The sequence below is a fragment of the Dipteris shenzhenensis genome, chromosome 22 (genome assembly GCF_047967505.1).
Source record: "Dipteris shenzhenensis isolate YYH24624 ecotype China chromosome 22, Dip_SZ_1.0, whole genome shotgun sequence".
NCBI lineage: Eukaryota > Viridiplantae > Streptophyta > Polypodiopsida > Gleicheniales > Dipteridaceae > Dipteris > Dipteris shenzhenensis.
In genome coordinates, this window is record NC_141617.1 from 8438459 (window position 1) to 8454187 (window position 15729).

At 42.6% G+C, this 15729-nt stretch overlaps 1 protein-coding gene across 2 annotated transcripts; it reads right to left on the reverse strand.

The window, feature by feature from the left end:
* Window positions 1-10607: 10607 nt before the first annotated feature.
* Window positions 10608-13189, reverse strand: LOC147887694 (uncharacterized). Of its 2 annotated transcripts, none has more exons than XM_087393667.1 (7): window positions 12756-13189; window positions 12465-12628; window positions 12177-12373; window positions 11989-12088; window positions 11562-11883; window positions 11380-11437; window positions 10608-11257 (listed from the first exon to the last, which is right to left on the reverse strand). In XM_087393667.1, the coding sequence occupies exons 1-7, from the start codon at window positions 13057-13059 to the stop codon at window positions 11086-11088; spliced, it is 1317 nt and encodes a 438-aa protein (XP_087249793.1). In that variant the 5' UTR covers window positions 13060-13189; the 3' UTR covers window positions 10608-11085. The 2 variants fall into 2 exon arrangements, with proteins under 2 accessions (XP_087249793.1, XP_087249792.1); XM_087393666.1 differs by having other exon boundaries at window positions 11989-12091.
* Window positions 13190-15729: the final 2540 nt, after the last annotated feature.

The window sequence follows — 15729 nt, forward strand, 5'->3', positions numbered from 1 at the left end:
GTAGTATCTCTCTCTTTTGCTATAGTAGAAGAATGGATGCAATTCTTTAGAAGTTCTGTAAATGGAAGAGAACTCTCACGAAGAACACCTAAGACTATGGATCTCTTGATCTCTCATAGGGATTGCAAAAAAACAACCATGAGCTCTGATACCATGAACAAACATGGAGAGAGGAGAGGATAAGTGTGCTTAGTGGAGATGAGGAGAGAGGGCATAGCTAGAGAGCACACCACAAATGACTAATTATACACTGGATTTAGTTAAAAATAAAGAATATATACAAACCCCTTTAGGGTTAGGGTTAGGGCTAGGGTTTTTAACCCTTGTGCCTTTTAGCACTCTATGTGTTAGTGCTATGCACATATGATAACACATGATGTTGTATTCCCAACATTTTAGGAAGCTCTTATTGCTATTGAGTCATTTGAAGGAGTCCCTATTATGCATCGACTCTTGAAGTTATTATATTAGTTCTTTGGTGACTCTAAAGGAGCACCATTGGTATTAGTCTTTTCTAAAGGCTCTATCATTGGAGTACTAGAAGAAATTTATGTAGTTGTTGCTTGTTAAAAATAAATCTTGCATCGCCTCTTGGTGCTATTCATTGTCAAAGTTTTAGGGGTGGTCTTTAAAACAGTGTCTCACTTTGTTACCTTGCCAGAGAGCATCTTATATGCCGGATGATCTACTCAAGAGTTAGCTGAACTTCAGCTATAACTAGAAGTTGAAGACCAATCGGCTGAAAAAATGGCCTCGCGTGGTGATTTTTTTTTCTGATTTCACAAAGATTTCGATGGCAATGATGAGTATGACTCTAGTTTATTTTTTATAAGCTTCATAGAGACTTTCTATCCTTTTAACATGTGGCATTTTAATTTTTGGCTCATAAGCCCCTCCAAAGTTTCTTTTGGGCAGGTCAACCTTGTAGTTGACTAAGTATTCTTGCCATTATTTTTCCTTCATTGGTTATTTCAGAAACAATTGGGTTTATGGCACCTTTTTTGGCAATGAGTTTTCTTTCATGGCTCAAGCGTAGTTTATTGGCAACAAGTATTTTTTTTCACAAATAGCACAACAAGTGGATTGCCATAATGATTCGGATGGTGTAAGAGAAGAAGAGAGAGTTGGAATCCTCTATTTGGAAGAGGAGTATTTGTATAGAAAAAGGGGATATTGAAATCCCTTATGTTTTTAACATATTATGTATTATTATTTTCTTAAAGCACTTCACATGAGAATGTGCATGGGCTTTTCTAAATAGAAAGAGATGAATGCATGAGCCATTGGCATTTTGAACACATGTTCTTACCACATGCTATCTAATCTTGTATGCAATGCTCAACATTTAAGTGGCACATCTTGGCATTCAGAAAAATCTCTTTCAAATTTAACCTAGAGAGAGCATGGGTGAGTGGATGTTTGCTAGCATGCATTAGGGGAGTTTTGGACTCAAAAAGGGCCTCATAAGGAGGAGATTAAGAAAAAGGTTAACTCCTTAATCTCCAGGACAAAACATTGTGGTAAATACGTGTTATAATGAGGATTGATGTATTTCTGACAAGTGAAGATTGTACGCCACTTATGAAATGTAGATCATGATTCTAATCTAATGGTTCAAATTGCACACCTATTCTAGAACTTGATCAACTGTTGACGCAAGGGCACACCTAGACCATGGAGACAAAAGAATCCTCATTGTCAACCCTTTAGCAGATCCAAGGACTCACGTAGAGCGCCTTTTGTGGATCCTTAGATCTAGTCCCCTATCCAAGGGCATGCATATCACACCTCTTGTCAACCATTAGATGCAAGTGTCAATCCAAGGGCTCTGCATAATCAGAGATCGTTGTTATTATGAGGGAAGAGATTCTCCCTTGTGCATCGGCCATGTGTAAAGAGGGCGCAGTCTTTCACCATGACAGTTTGCGTACACCGTTGGACCAAGAAAGGATCCAACGTCTCTAAACGCTCCAAGCTATAAGTGAATCATATCCATGAAATTGTGTATAATCCAATGGATATGATTTGAGAATGACAACCATTGGATCAAATATGATCCAACCATCCTCACAAGCCCACGGTTTGTCCTCATCCCTTGACCTTTGGTGATTGTAGTAACTTGGAGTGGGGACCATTCCTCTCCACCAATGAGGAAGAGGAAGGAAACCTCCATTCTTTTAATGTTCTAGCCTCCTCATTGGCTTAGAGCTTAATCCCAATTCTTAAGGCCCTAATGCAAGAGGCCCTTTTTGAGTCGAAAATTCCCCTAATGTGAGGAGCCGATGAAATGATAGTTTATAGATTGGGATAAGGATCCTAATCCCAAACTTTATACAAGGATCCTAATCCCAAACTTTGTATAAGAACACACATGGATAGAGTGTGTGAGTGTGGAAATGAAATACAAACATGTGGAGTTAGATAAGCTCTTATTCTCTCTTTTGAGCTTCACCACCTCTATCTCTTGCACTTTGATTTCTCTACAGTTTTTGGGTTTAAACATGCATCCATAATATTTGTAGCAATCACAAATATCTCAAAAGAAAGATGATAAGTTATGTATATGAAGCCGACTTGCTTACTTTAAATGGTAGTAGATTGTGCAAATAAATTTAGGGCCTATTCCCACTACTAGTTACGATGTACTAGTCAAGTATTTTAACAATAGTTTTCATTCTGAGTGGATTCAAGGGGATCCAAATAGACTTTCTAAACGGAAGGTAATAGGTACTTTATGGGCCTTTTGTGAAGGGAAAGAAGTTGAAATGTAGAAAATAAGGGTTGGATTATGGGAATGCTATTTTTGTTACGTATTTTTGAAGGTCAAGGCCAAGTCAAAATTATACAAGATGTACTCATTTGAAAAGAAGAAGCCATTGCAATTGGAAGATTGAAGAATGGACATCACAATCTTTGAGTTGTTGGGGTTAAGTTTCAAATAACAGAATTAGTTAAAGAGAGAAGAGAGAGAGACCCACACTAAGCTCACTCGTTATTTGAGGATGCTACTTAGGCCGGGTTCAGACGAGGCCGACGAACACGGGTGCTCTCAAGAGAATGCAAGACATGTCCACCGGTGTGGTAGTTCACACCACCCGGCAGACAATCTTTATAAAAAGTAAGTAACTTTTATTGCAAGCAATGTTGATTGGCTTAGTGGAAAAGCTCTCAGGTTCGGACCCCTCAACATGGGTTGAATCTCCACTCATAGACTTTCCTGCCTTTTTTTTTTCCCTGCCCACAAGATGGGCGACCTTCACGCCACGGATAACCTCTCCTTCAAATGTTTGGGCCCGCGATTGAGATTGGTCCACGGGTGATGGTGCCCCTGCATTTTGGATTGTGGAGCATGTCCGCCGGCTTATTCTGAACCCAGCCTTAATCTTGGGTATTCAAGAGTCTTTTCATGTGTGCAGAGCTCATCATAGTGAAAAGGAAAGCTAAATCAAAGATCCACGATACATGGTGTGCAACTTCAAAGTTTGGACCCTTGAGGAGGTTTCAAGAAACCACTCTTTACAAAGACTTTTGATGACGTTTGAACTTTGGAAAACCACCCACAGAAAAAAGATAGACCTCCGCCTTGGCACTTTAACGAGTGTAGATGCATCACAAGGTTCATCTCGGGTACGTAATTAGTAAACTCAATCGTCTTCAACGATCATTGGCATATTCTAGTTAATAATTCTCGTTGCGTACAGGAATGGGAGCCGGGACTTGCTCATCGATCATTCCGTGTACCAAAAGGAAGATGGAAGCTGTTTAAGAACGAGAGGCCTCGTGCAAGAAGCGTGAACTTCCGGAGAAAATCCGACACTACATATTGTGATGGATAACTTCCAAAGTTGATTTGCACACGGAACTTGCCCTGGGGGGAGCATGTGCCAGCCTCATGTCGCCTAGCCAGATCAGACTGACAGTCCGATTGATTCCCCACGGATCTGGCTCAAATATACAAAGACTTATCTGATGGAGCGCATTTGTCATGTGGTTACTTCCTCACACGCACCTTGAAAAGAGAATCGATTTCAACATCGATGTAAACCAACGACCCAGCCGCTGCAATGGGAAGGTGCTCATCCTGCTCACGTCTCTGGCGATTTAGAGAAAGATGGCACATTAAAAGTGGTTTGGGGGGATCCACCCGCCGCCCCGGCCAATAAGAAAAGGAAGCAGGAATGTGGACAGCCTGCATGCGTACACAAAAGGTCATATCGGGTGATTTTTCGAACTTCACCAGCAGTGTACGGTGTTGTCATTCGCAATTGCTGTGTGCCGCTACAACGGTACAACCTGTGAATGTCTGAAACTGCTTTTGTACAATGCGGAGGTTTTTCTACAGCGAAACGCAGCAAAGGCTGGATCGAAGGTGAACCGTCGAACACTGAGTTACTTTGCTCGTTTTCATCGTGCTGTGTGGGACTTTATAGGGACACTAATGCTGAGGCTAGCAGGCTTGACTTGGTTCGCACCGTCACTACTAGTTGTAAGTTTTTAATAGCATGTAATTGAGGAGCTGCACAACGTGCCTCGAGTTCAAGCAATCGTGCTCACAAAAACGCGTTCCGCGTGCTTCCACTATCAATGCTGCAAGCTTTTTTGACTCTTAGACATAAAGCCGCGTACGGTAGACTCACGGTCTACATTTGTGGGAGCCAAGGCTATAAAATATCATCGCCTCGATTCAACCAATACCCAACACTCATACAGCGGCCAGCCCAGTGCCCATCGTGGGGCTGGCCAACACTTTGGTCGAGATATGTTAAACACATGGAGCTCATGCAATCCGAGTTAGGCCTCTACAAGCTCCACCAACGCTAGAAAAACACATATTTTGAGTACATAGAAAATTCCAACGAGTTCGGTTCTTGTGACCGTTTTTGTGAAATCCAATTGGCTTTCAAACGGAGCATCTCATTCCTTTTTGTGCATGCTCCCCATACAAATACACACCTAGAAGCATGTTCAGATGAGTATGTATAGAGAAAAACACACACACACTTAAATAAAAGCATGCACGAGATTCCTTTACGAAAAGTTTTAAGCTTTTCAAAGTCGAGGCCTATTTATGCCTCTATCTTTAGCTTGGTTCATAGAATAGACATGACTTCATGAAGCCTCTGTAGAGTCATCTTGCATTTGTCCATGGATTTTGTAGAGTAACTTGTAGGCTAAAAGTTCATTAGTTCTATATGTGCAACACTTGCTATAAGATTGAATATATACTGGTAACTTATAGATTTGTAAATTCAAGCTAGAAGTTCATTAGTTGTATGTGTGCAACACTTGGCTATAAGATGGAATAGATAGTGGTACTACCATTTTGGTTTCCAAAGGTAGTAGCTTTTCTAATAAGGATTATAAAACACCTTTATATGTGTTCATCATATTTATACGAGTAATATGAAAACATTCCATCAACTATCACCCTTCTCATAGAAAAGGAACCCTATTTTGTGACCTTAAGGAATGATAAACAAATGGGTAGAACGGATAATTTGAACCTTCAAAATTTTCTGTCACTTGCCTCTCAAGGCTCCTTATAAGTTCTCTCTTTATCATTTGAAGTGTATATGAGAGTATACCTTATAGGACAACTATATGGTTAAGCATCTTCGTATAAGCAAAGTCCATCATAGAGTCTACCACCCCATAAAAATCAAAAGAATAAAGGTGGTTAGCAAGTGCCAAGTGGAGCCAGATGGGCCATGATGTTGTTCCACATATTCATCACTAATCATGGAGTATCTAACAATATGAGTCTCTTTCAACATCAAATTCCATGTTTGAGCATAACGTAAAAGCCTAGAATGGTATTAAAAATATAAATCAATCAAAGAATTCCACTTCCAAGTTGATTAATGTGAGCTTAATTCATAATCATCAAGTGCAGGAGATTCCTTAAGACCACCTAGTAATAAAGAGGGTCGAAATAGGCTAGTGCCAAGTATCAGTCAAATGGTACTTTGCATCTTTTTCCATTGACCCATTATGTCATATTACCTTTTCACCCCCTCATTCATAAGTAATTTTCATGTTAAAAGCAAGGACAAAGTAAGGAATCAACATTGCCATTCACGTGGTAGATGGAGAAGCAATAGCACTGTTGTATAGGGCATATTTTGGTTAACCCATGCATATTATTTTATCATGTTGTTGAAAAGTATCAAACCCACCTATAAAGTTTGGTAGTGTCATAGTTTGAGACAAAACTATGTTTACAGCATGGATTTAGGTCGTCCACTAATATTTTTATGTATCAAAATTGATTGTTTTCCTCCAAACAAGAAACATGTCCATATATTTCAAAAAATCACACCTACTTATATGTTCAATCACATACACCCAACAAGTCAATTGTTGTTTCTCACAAATTACAAGTTTTAGGTGTTTCCAGTACAATTTTGAGGGATGCGTAATTCTTTAAACAAGAGAGAAATATGTTTCTTTCTTGTGTCGTGCATTTATTATCATTCACATGAATGGAATTTGGAAGTACTTGCTTTTGCATGACCCCTTCAAATGCTAAGTAGCATTCAATGGTTGTCCTCAATCATACCATATACGTATGCCTAAATTATGTGCAAATGTAGGAGTGAAAACATGCAAGATGCAAAGTAAAGGCCTCCCTCCCTAGGAATGATATCACATATATGACAATCATTATAGCAAAGTGCCTATTGAATGCTATGGAAAATTCATTCTCCTATGTTGGCTTAAAATCCACTTATTCTTGTTTTTTTTTCCAAAATGTTGCCATTAAAAGCATTTACTAACCCCTGTGTGTGCATCCTCTTGTTCGAAATTAAAGCTATTGCCATTAAGTATGCCCCTTCCATTCATTTGGGTTCTCTCTCTGTGTCTCTGTCTCTGTCTCTCTCTCTCTCTCTAAGTGGTGAGAACTATTATTTTCCAATAGAAATACATAAGGATTGTACAATCCCATTATGGTTTCTTGAGTCATCAAGAAGGTTTCTGTGCTTGCTAAAACCTATTCAGTATCCTCTCTCCCTCAACCAAGACATGTCCAATTTTTTCTAGATTTTCACTATCATATATCATAGTCCATGATCCTGCATATATGTTACTTTTGAAGGGTGATTTGTATTATCACATTATACTATCAAGACATAAGCCCCTTATTTTTTTAAATGTAAACATGACCATATGCATCAGTAACATAAACTAGCAACTTACAATTAGATTGAAAGGAAGAAAAATGTCGGAGGGTCTACTAGTTTCCATGAATTATGTAATGGGGTAATATGAATAAAATTGTAGACAATGATTCAAACTCATTATGTTCATATTACTAATGAATGTGGAGCTATATAGGATTGAATTGTTTTGAGCTCAATGAGATATTGGTTCTTTCCCTTTTCACTCTACATTTTGCACATGTTTAGTCCAACATGAAGCAACTCTTATGTTAAACAAAGCATACATAGTAGCTATGATGGTGTTTAGCCCACACAAGTTTAGTCCAACAAAGAGTAGCATTATCTATGTAATGCATCTTTTACTTGCTTGTCTATTGCATGGGAGGTCAACTATTAAGATAATATCTCCAACATTGATCACCTTGGACTAATGGATCCCCCAATGACAATCCTTTGCTTGGTCAAGCATCTTTGTATGAGCTATAATCATACGCTACGCTAAGCTCACTAAGTATTGAAGAGAAAACTTGACTCCAAATTGTAAGCCGAAATCCGTAAAATTAAAATAAATAATTTGCCATTAATGAACACGTCACATCAAAAGTTTTGATATCTTATTATCACATAGGAATATAGGTTAATTTCCAACAAAGGACAAGTCCAACAGAGAATGGTTGAAAAGTCTATTTTAAAAAATAAAAGGCATCTTATGGATGGGGCTACATCTGAGCCCCTTTATAGAGCAACCTCACATACATCATGCTCATAGCCTCCCTTTTTTGAGCAACCTCATATACATCATGCTCATAGCCTATTGGTGAGTCATTGAACTTTACCAAGCTTTCTCTCAAGAATGGGACCCTAGTACACATATCATTTGCATTTGAGTGAATATGGGAGCCATACATTTCACATGTTATCTTTAAAGTGTTTTTTGTCTTTGTTGCTTTGTGCCCTATACTCTACAATTGCTTATAGCAATAATGCAATATGCTAGGCCTCACACTTTGTGTGGTGAAAATATGTTCAACGTAAGGTGTTGAATCTTGACAATCTTGTTATGCATTAATGAAAGGACCCATGATGGCATGCCAATGCCTAGTGTAACTATTATTTTAAATAGATAATATAGAGGGTACTTGCTAGAGAGGGTTCTTTAGATTTTATGTTCCTTGGTATGGATTTTAGGGATTATTAGTAACTCATTCGATTCCTCGAAGTTCAAATACCCATCGAAGAAAAGGGGAAAGTGAATAGCCATTAATATAAGAGGGGACCAAAAATGGCAAGTACGATAAGAACATAGAGGCCATTCATGCAGAACACAAGTTATTGAGTTTTGCATCACTTGACTCAATGCTAAAGGTTACAATAAACTTTGAATCAAAATTATTTAGATTTCACCAAAACAAATGTAAACATGCAACACTAACAAAACGTATCAACCAGTGGACTAGGTATGGACTAGCCACAACCCATTGTGTATTTTGTTATGCCATGAGGATCCTTGGAGCTTCACAAAAGGCCATCCACACAGAACACAAGTTATTGAGTTTTGCATCACTTGACTCAATGCTAAAGGCCACAATAAGCTTTGAATCAAAATTATTTAGATTTCACCAAAGCAAATATAAACATGCAACACTAACAAAACGTATCAACCAATGGACTAGGCAGTGGACTAGGCATGGACTAGCCACAACCCATTGTGTATTGTTATGCCATGAGGATCCTTGGAGCTTCACAAAACCTATGTCATTGCTCAAGGTTTAGACTTCTATGGCTTACACACTAATGTCAAACAAGAAGATCTAAAGAGAGGCTGAATGAGTCACATCTTCACTACATAGGATTTGGGAAAAGCTACAATCATCCAAAAATGATGTTTTGTTTTTAAGATACGAATCTAGTAGCCAAATATATTTTGTAAGGTGATATCCTCTCCCCTCTATCTTAATAATAGATTTGTATATATTGATATGTTGTAGAGCAAAGAAGGAACAAAGAGTAACCTTCCTCGCCACTTCTCACTACAAAGACAACGAAGTTTCACCACTTGTCACTACAAAGACAACGAAGTTTGAGATTATGGAGTTGGATCACCTTTTTGTATGCTGGGGGGGCGAGGGGTGGAGGGATTAGCTATTCGTCAACGATGTTAGGGCTTGAAGGTAAGGCCTCAATCGTTTGATCAACCCACCCTCAAATCTATAAAATGGTGGGTGATATGAGCTTGCTAACATGTCCAAAACTTTGGAAGTGACCAATCACATCATGGTGAAAGCTTTTCATCAATGATGACGTGTCAAAAACTTCCATCATGGTAAATTCGCAAAATACTCATCCTCCTTGGCCCATCAACTTTAGCAACTTGTAGAAGCCATGATTCAGCCTTTACTTCAAGTAAAATTGACTCGCGGCTTTGCCAGTCGCCGCTCTAACTGAGGTAAAGGCCTCCACATGGCCTCTACCTAATCCTTCAATGTCATCCGAGATGAGTAGAAGGCAAAGCACATGATGAGCCTGAAAGGCTCACGTGTGAACGTGCTAAGAAGAGCCGAGTTTTCACTTGCAACGATCTCAATACATCAACCTCTTTTCTATTGTTTTCTCACAAGGGACTCGCTGGCCTGCACTATTCTAAAGCAAGACTTTGGGTACTAATAAAAGGTAGTGCACGTATAGCACTTTGTAGCACAGCAATTCGAATAAATTAGTTGAATGTGTGCATGTATTCAAAAGAGAATAGTTCTTCGCTCTCGACACTAGTAAATCAAGCCCAAACCGAGCAAGGACTAGGACTTTTGTACCCTCTCAGTCTCTCTCTCTCTCTCTCTCTCTCACACACACACACACACACACACACTCTACAGACACAGGCTCGTTATAACCACTCTTAAAAAGAATAAACACACATCCCACCAACACAGACCCTTCTCTCTCTCCCTCTGTCTCACACACTCACATGCACACAAACACCAGTACTCTACAGACACAGGCTCATAATAATCAGCTAGAATAGAATAAACTCACATCCCACAGACAGACAGACAGTCTCTCTCTCTCTCTCTCTCTCTCTCTCTCTCTCTCTCAAACACATACTTTTTTTGTGAACACACTCACACAACAAATCTCATCCCAACCTCCCCCTCACCTCTCCCATTGTACATTCAAGACTTTTTTGTGAACACACACACAACAAATCTCATCCCACCCTCCCCCTCACCTCTCCCATCGTACATTCAAGACACTCTCTTTAGACAAAGGCTCATCAAAAGCATCTAGAGGCAGACAAAGGCTCATCATAAGCATCTAGAGGCAGACACAGGCTCATCATTAGCATGTAGAGGCTAGAATAAACATTCACACAGACATCTCTCTCTCTCTCTCTCTCTCTCACACACACACACACACACACACCAACAAAACTCTCCCATTACACATTCAGATTCTCAGAAACATAAAAATCCATGTATGAATACTCCTTGCACCCTGAACATCAATGTTCACAAAGATTTAAGCTTCGCCCTCTGGGCATGCTTTGCTTCTCAAGCTCATTCCAATGTTCCTTTTCGGGGAAAAAACTGTGGAAGTAAAGTAGAACGTGAATGAGTTAATACACGTTAGGAGGAGGAGTCGTCTTCTTCTTCTGTACACAGTGCCCCGCCCTGTTTTCCTTCTCTGTAGTATTTCATCTTCGGTCTTTCATCACTGTACTCGATCGGTCTGTTATGAATGGATTATCTCTCTATGGTACAAAGGGTGTCACAAAAATTGTACCTCTGAGAGCCCCGCCTCTCATTCGGGCTGGTGGCTTCCATGTCTCTCCTTAGTCTCTTGAAAGAGAGATGGGGGGCCGTTTCCTGAGCGAAAGGAGGTGTTTGACGCCGTTACTCGCTGTAAGCAAGCAGCACGGCAACAACCCTCAGCATCGCTGATGATCAAGGTTTGTCGGTCCTGACGCCATGCACCTGGACGGCGATGGCGAGCGCGATCTCGCAGTGCATTGTTTCTTAGGACTGCTCGGTTTCTCCGTGCTCAACTCGCCTTTGTCCTGACTTTCTGTAAGCGGGCCTGCTTGTTGCTTTAGCTGTACCCTGCGGAAGTTTAAGATTCGGAGGTGATTGTAAGTATAATGTTCGTCAGATCGAAAACCCACACTCAAGAAGAGTGAAATCGACACTCAGGAAGAGCGAGAAGCTTCGAGGACCCCGCATACCTGTCTTTCCTCTTCTCCAAAAAGCGCGCCAAGGATGCCTTCCTTGCGTATGGAAGCTCTGCAATACCAAGAGCGAGACCAGATGTACTTAGTGGCAGATCCAGATCAAGACAATCTTTTACAACGAAGTCGCAACAAAATTATACTACGGCTTTCTGCCACAAGTCGTCCAAGAAGCACACCTATTCCCGCATGCGATCGCTTGGCTGCAACCTGTGGTTTGGCATCCATTGTTATGGATGGCGAGGCAGGTGCAGCGGGCACGGATGGGGGAGCCACTGGCGTACTGGGAGTGGATGGGGCCGGCGAGCTGAAGGTCACTGCTCTGGAAGGAGTTGCTACAGGTGTAGGGGTAAAGGGAACACTTGGGGGAGCTACCACGGGTGTCAACGATGTAGGAGAGGGTGTGAGGGGAGCAGTAGGAGATGTGGCTAGAGGAGTCTTCTCTCTTTCCGGAATAGGAACGCTCCCGAAGTTGCCAGCCAGTACCATGATAGCATTTGCCTGCACAGAAAGTTCAGATTTGAGCCTCCATCGTCTGAGCGTCTTAACTTCAGAAACAGAAAATCAAACTCCTCATGCGGCAGGAGCCGCCAGAGCTAGGATCACCTTATCAGCAGGCACATCATCGTAGACGTTCACTGTCCCCGAGTAGAAGATTGTGAGCTGAGCTGTGGGCTGTCTGGCCGCCGGATTTGACGTGCTGGCTCTACTACAGAGACATGAGACGAACATGAGAGGAAGCCAAGCAAAATTGCGAGCAGCAGAGTGGAGAAATGTGACGGAAATGAAGATACCTGGAGGTAGCTTGAGGCAGGACAGCTTGCATGGACCAGGAAGAGGGTGAAGAGTTGGGATTAAAGCTGGAGATGTCCAGGGGAGCTTGATGGGAAGGGGTGGAGATGGGGGAACCAAAACCGATTTGGTTGGAGAAGGAGGAGGGGGGGTCATGAGGCTTACGGGAAAGATCGAGGACGGGAAGGCGCTTTTTGAGCTGAGAAAGGATATGGCGAATGCATTAGGACCAGATCTTGGAGCTATGGGAAGAAACGAAAATTGAGGATGAGAGCTTGTAAATAGCCTACCTCAGATAAAGACTCGACATGGCGAGCAAAATTGGGTTGATGATGATGAGAAGCTTGAGCTGCTGCTGCTGATGCTTCTGACGATTTGCCGTCGTCTCCCCAGCCATCAGAAGAGCTCTTGAAAGGAAACAAGCTCCGTTCCTCCATAGCTTGATTTCGAATTCCTGTTGCACAGACTCAAAATCAATTCCTGCTGCACAGAGCTATGAAGCTTGAGCTCGCTACAATCATCAAGACCCAGTTTTGCTTGCGTCACAATGGCAAGAAAACTGCTCTTATCAAAAACCATACCTCCTCCCGTTCTTTGTTGGGTCTCCATCTGCTCCGATTCTGCTCGCGCCTGCTGCTGGTGTTGTTGCTGCCCCGCTCCTTCCCGTTTCCCGTCCTCTTCCGCGCCCATGTTGCCGCTGCTGCTGCCGCCGCCGCTGGCGTTGTTGTTGATCTGATCGAAGATGTGCTTGAGGGCGAGGGAGGAGCTTTCGCGGGTGCGGAGGGACATGGCGACGGGGGTAGGGGGGGGGTGTTTGAAAGGGGGAGGGGGGTCGGAGGGGGTACGGTCACGGCGGTCGAGGCCGAGGAAATCTTTGGCAGCCATAGCCGAGAAGGTTGAGGGAGGAGTGAGGAAGAAGAAGAGCAGAGGAGGAGGAGGAGGTTCAAAGAACAGAGGAGCTTCAAGAGCTTAAAAGAGATGGCCTTGAAATTGTTGTGTGAGATGTAAAAGTGTTTGTGGTTGTCTCAGTTGGGCACTCGGTCACGGCTTTTAATTTTATTTTTTATTTTTTTATTTTTCTTTTCCCCCATTATTTTTCCATTTTATGCACATGGGCTTAGCTGTAGACTCCCCCCCGCCCCCCCCCCTTAAACCTGGTTCGGTCTCTTGCCCTTTTCCCCCTTCGGGAAACACAGATTTTGATGTTGACTCCCCCCCCATTTTTTCGCCCCCACACCACCTTCTCCTTAGTTTGTGTGGCTCCCAAGGAAGCAAATTCCTCCGGTCACCCAACTTGCCCCGGAGCATCCCTCCTCCTTGTGTTGCTCTCGTCAGTCTCTTGTAGTTTTGCCTCAGCTCGTGCTTTGAAAGTCAAATTTCTACAGTCCTTGTAGATTTATCTTCTTTCTATATGGCTTCATTCCACAGGTGATCCTAGCTTTAGTGACCTTAACTTGACCCATAACAACTTCTAGTCAATGTCCCCTTCCTAGATAGGATAAGGTCAAGATCCTTAGCCCATTTTTGAATGTGCAATTCAAAGAGTGATACAATGTCACATTCCCTACAAGGTCATTACTTGAGGAGGGTTACCTAAGTGCATGAGAGAGGGGTTGTAGCCTTGAGGCGCAACTCTTAGCATTCACAAAGGTGATACAATGTCACATTCCTACAAGGTCATTACTTGAGGAGGGTATCTATCTACATGGAAGAGGAGCTCTAGCCATGAGAGAGAGCCCTTAATCGATTAGAGCATCCACAATCCAAGAAGAGGCGTTGCAGCCAAGGGACCCAGCGAGAGAGCATCCACAATCAAAGGTCACTTGGCCAACCAAGGTGGTCACCTGGCCCACAAGGACGAGGTTAGGAATGGGGTGGGGTGAGGGTGGAGTGGGGTGGCCTAGGTTAGGTAGAAATTGGTTTTTGTCATGTTATTTTCTCCCCTAAACCAATTTGTGCACGTGAATGGCATTGCCAATGCCTTCCGCCAGATTTGGCAGCGTGCAGCGGGTCCCACAGAGCGCCGCCACATCCATCATCATTCTGATTGGCCTGCAGGCCCATGGCATTGTATGCCACGTATGCGATGCTAGAGAATTGCCCATCGGCCCATAATGAATTCTCGGCGTTTTCCACACTTCCCAGGAGGGGCCCACCTTCCCCTGAGTCACTTTTCCGTCTCATGCTTAATTTGCCCACCGCCGGGCCCCACTCTCTTTTAGCTTGGCTCCCCATTGGCTGGCGGCTTTAGAAATTAAAATTCACCCCCATCCCTTTTTAAGCATTTTTTGGTAAATATCCGTGCAGCGATTTGCCTTGTCTCCCTCTGCCCCACCTTGAACCTTCCTTTCCACCAACTCGCATGTTACATCCCGCTTTTGCTTTCAAAGCACCCACATGTTTCTTTCTCTCACATGTTCTCTTTGACCAGACAACACCTAATTCCACTTGTGATATGACTCTAAAGGAGGTGCTCCTCCTCCACTTGTTCACAATTAAAACATTACTAAGGCTTAGTGCACACAAGGCCACCAAGGCGATGCTGGTGCACCTTTGAATTTCCATTCCCAATTGCTTGCGTGAACCAAAACTCACGAGCATTTAATAGGGGTGCAGAGTTTGTACATAGGTGCAATGGAGCTCTGTGATGACAGTCTGCGTGAGCTACAGAGTCTGTGTTAGCTCTGAGGTGGCCATTCGTCATTGGCTGGGCTGAAGAATTCTGAATAACTTGTGCTGGAAGAGCATTAAATGAGGCTAAAGGATCTTTTGAGGGGGAATGGCCCATCGGAGCACCTCCAAAATCGAAGTGCCAATTGGAGCATTAGAGTCGCACTGGAGCGGCATTTGCTCGAACCCAATTTTACTGTGTGAAGTGCAACCATTTGCGCATCTTTCTACCCGTGTGCACTGGCCCTAAGCAGATCAAGAGTATCATATGTAACTAAGAGTCTAAGGGCCAGTGCACACGCTCTGTGAAATGCGAGGCTGAGCGAGGTTCAAGCAAAAATCAAAGTGCGTCCAGTGCGCCAAGTCGCAACCTCACTTTTGAAGGTGCTGAAAATCGCGCTAGTGTGCCCTTTGGTTATAGCCAATCAACTTCATCTGCATTCTCCTCTAAGAACTCTGAAAGGGTTCTGTGAGCTCATTTCGTTCACGTGAGTAATTGCAGGTGAAGCTTGAATGTCGCACCAAGGGCGCAGTTCAAGCCTTGTGTGCACTGGCCCTAAGAATTCCATGAGTAACTAAGAGTCCAAGAGTCCCCCCCCCCTCTCTCTCTCTCTTTTCTTTCCCACATGTGTTCCATCCCACCAAGAAGATCATGATTCTTCCTCTCTCACACATGTGTTCTTTAAGCAAGTCATTTCTCTGTATCCAAGAAAAATAGTGCAAACGTACATCACCTAATGACTATTTTACTTGAGTTACTCCTACTACAATTCCAACCTACCCATTCTTCATACTCATACTCCCTCTAGCTATCTTTTTCAAGAACCACATGGTTGTATTCAAGTAGCACACAAGGACCTAGTCACTTTCATAATAAGTGGAAGG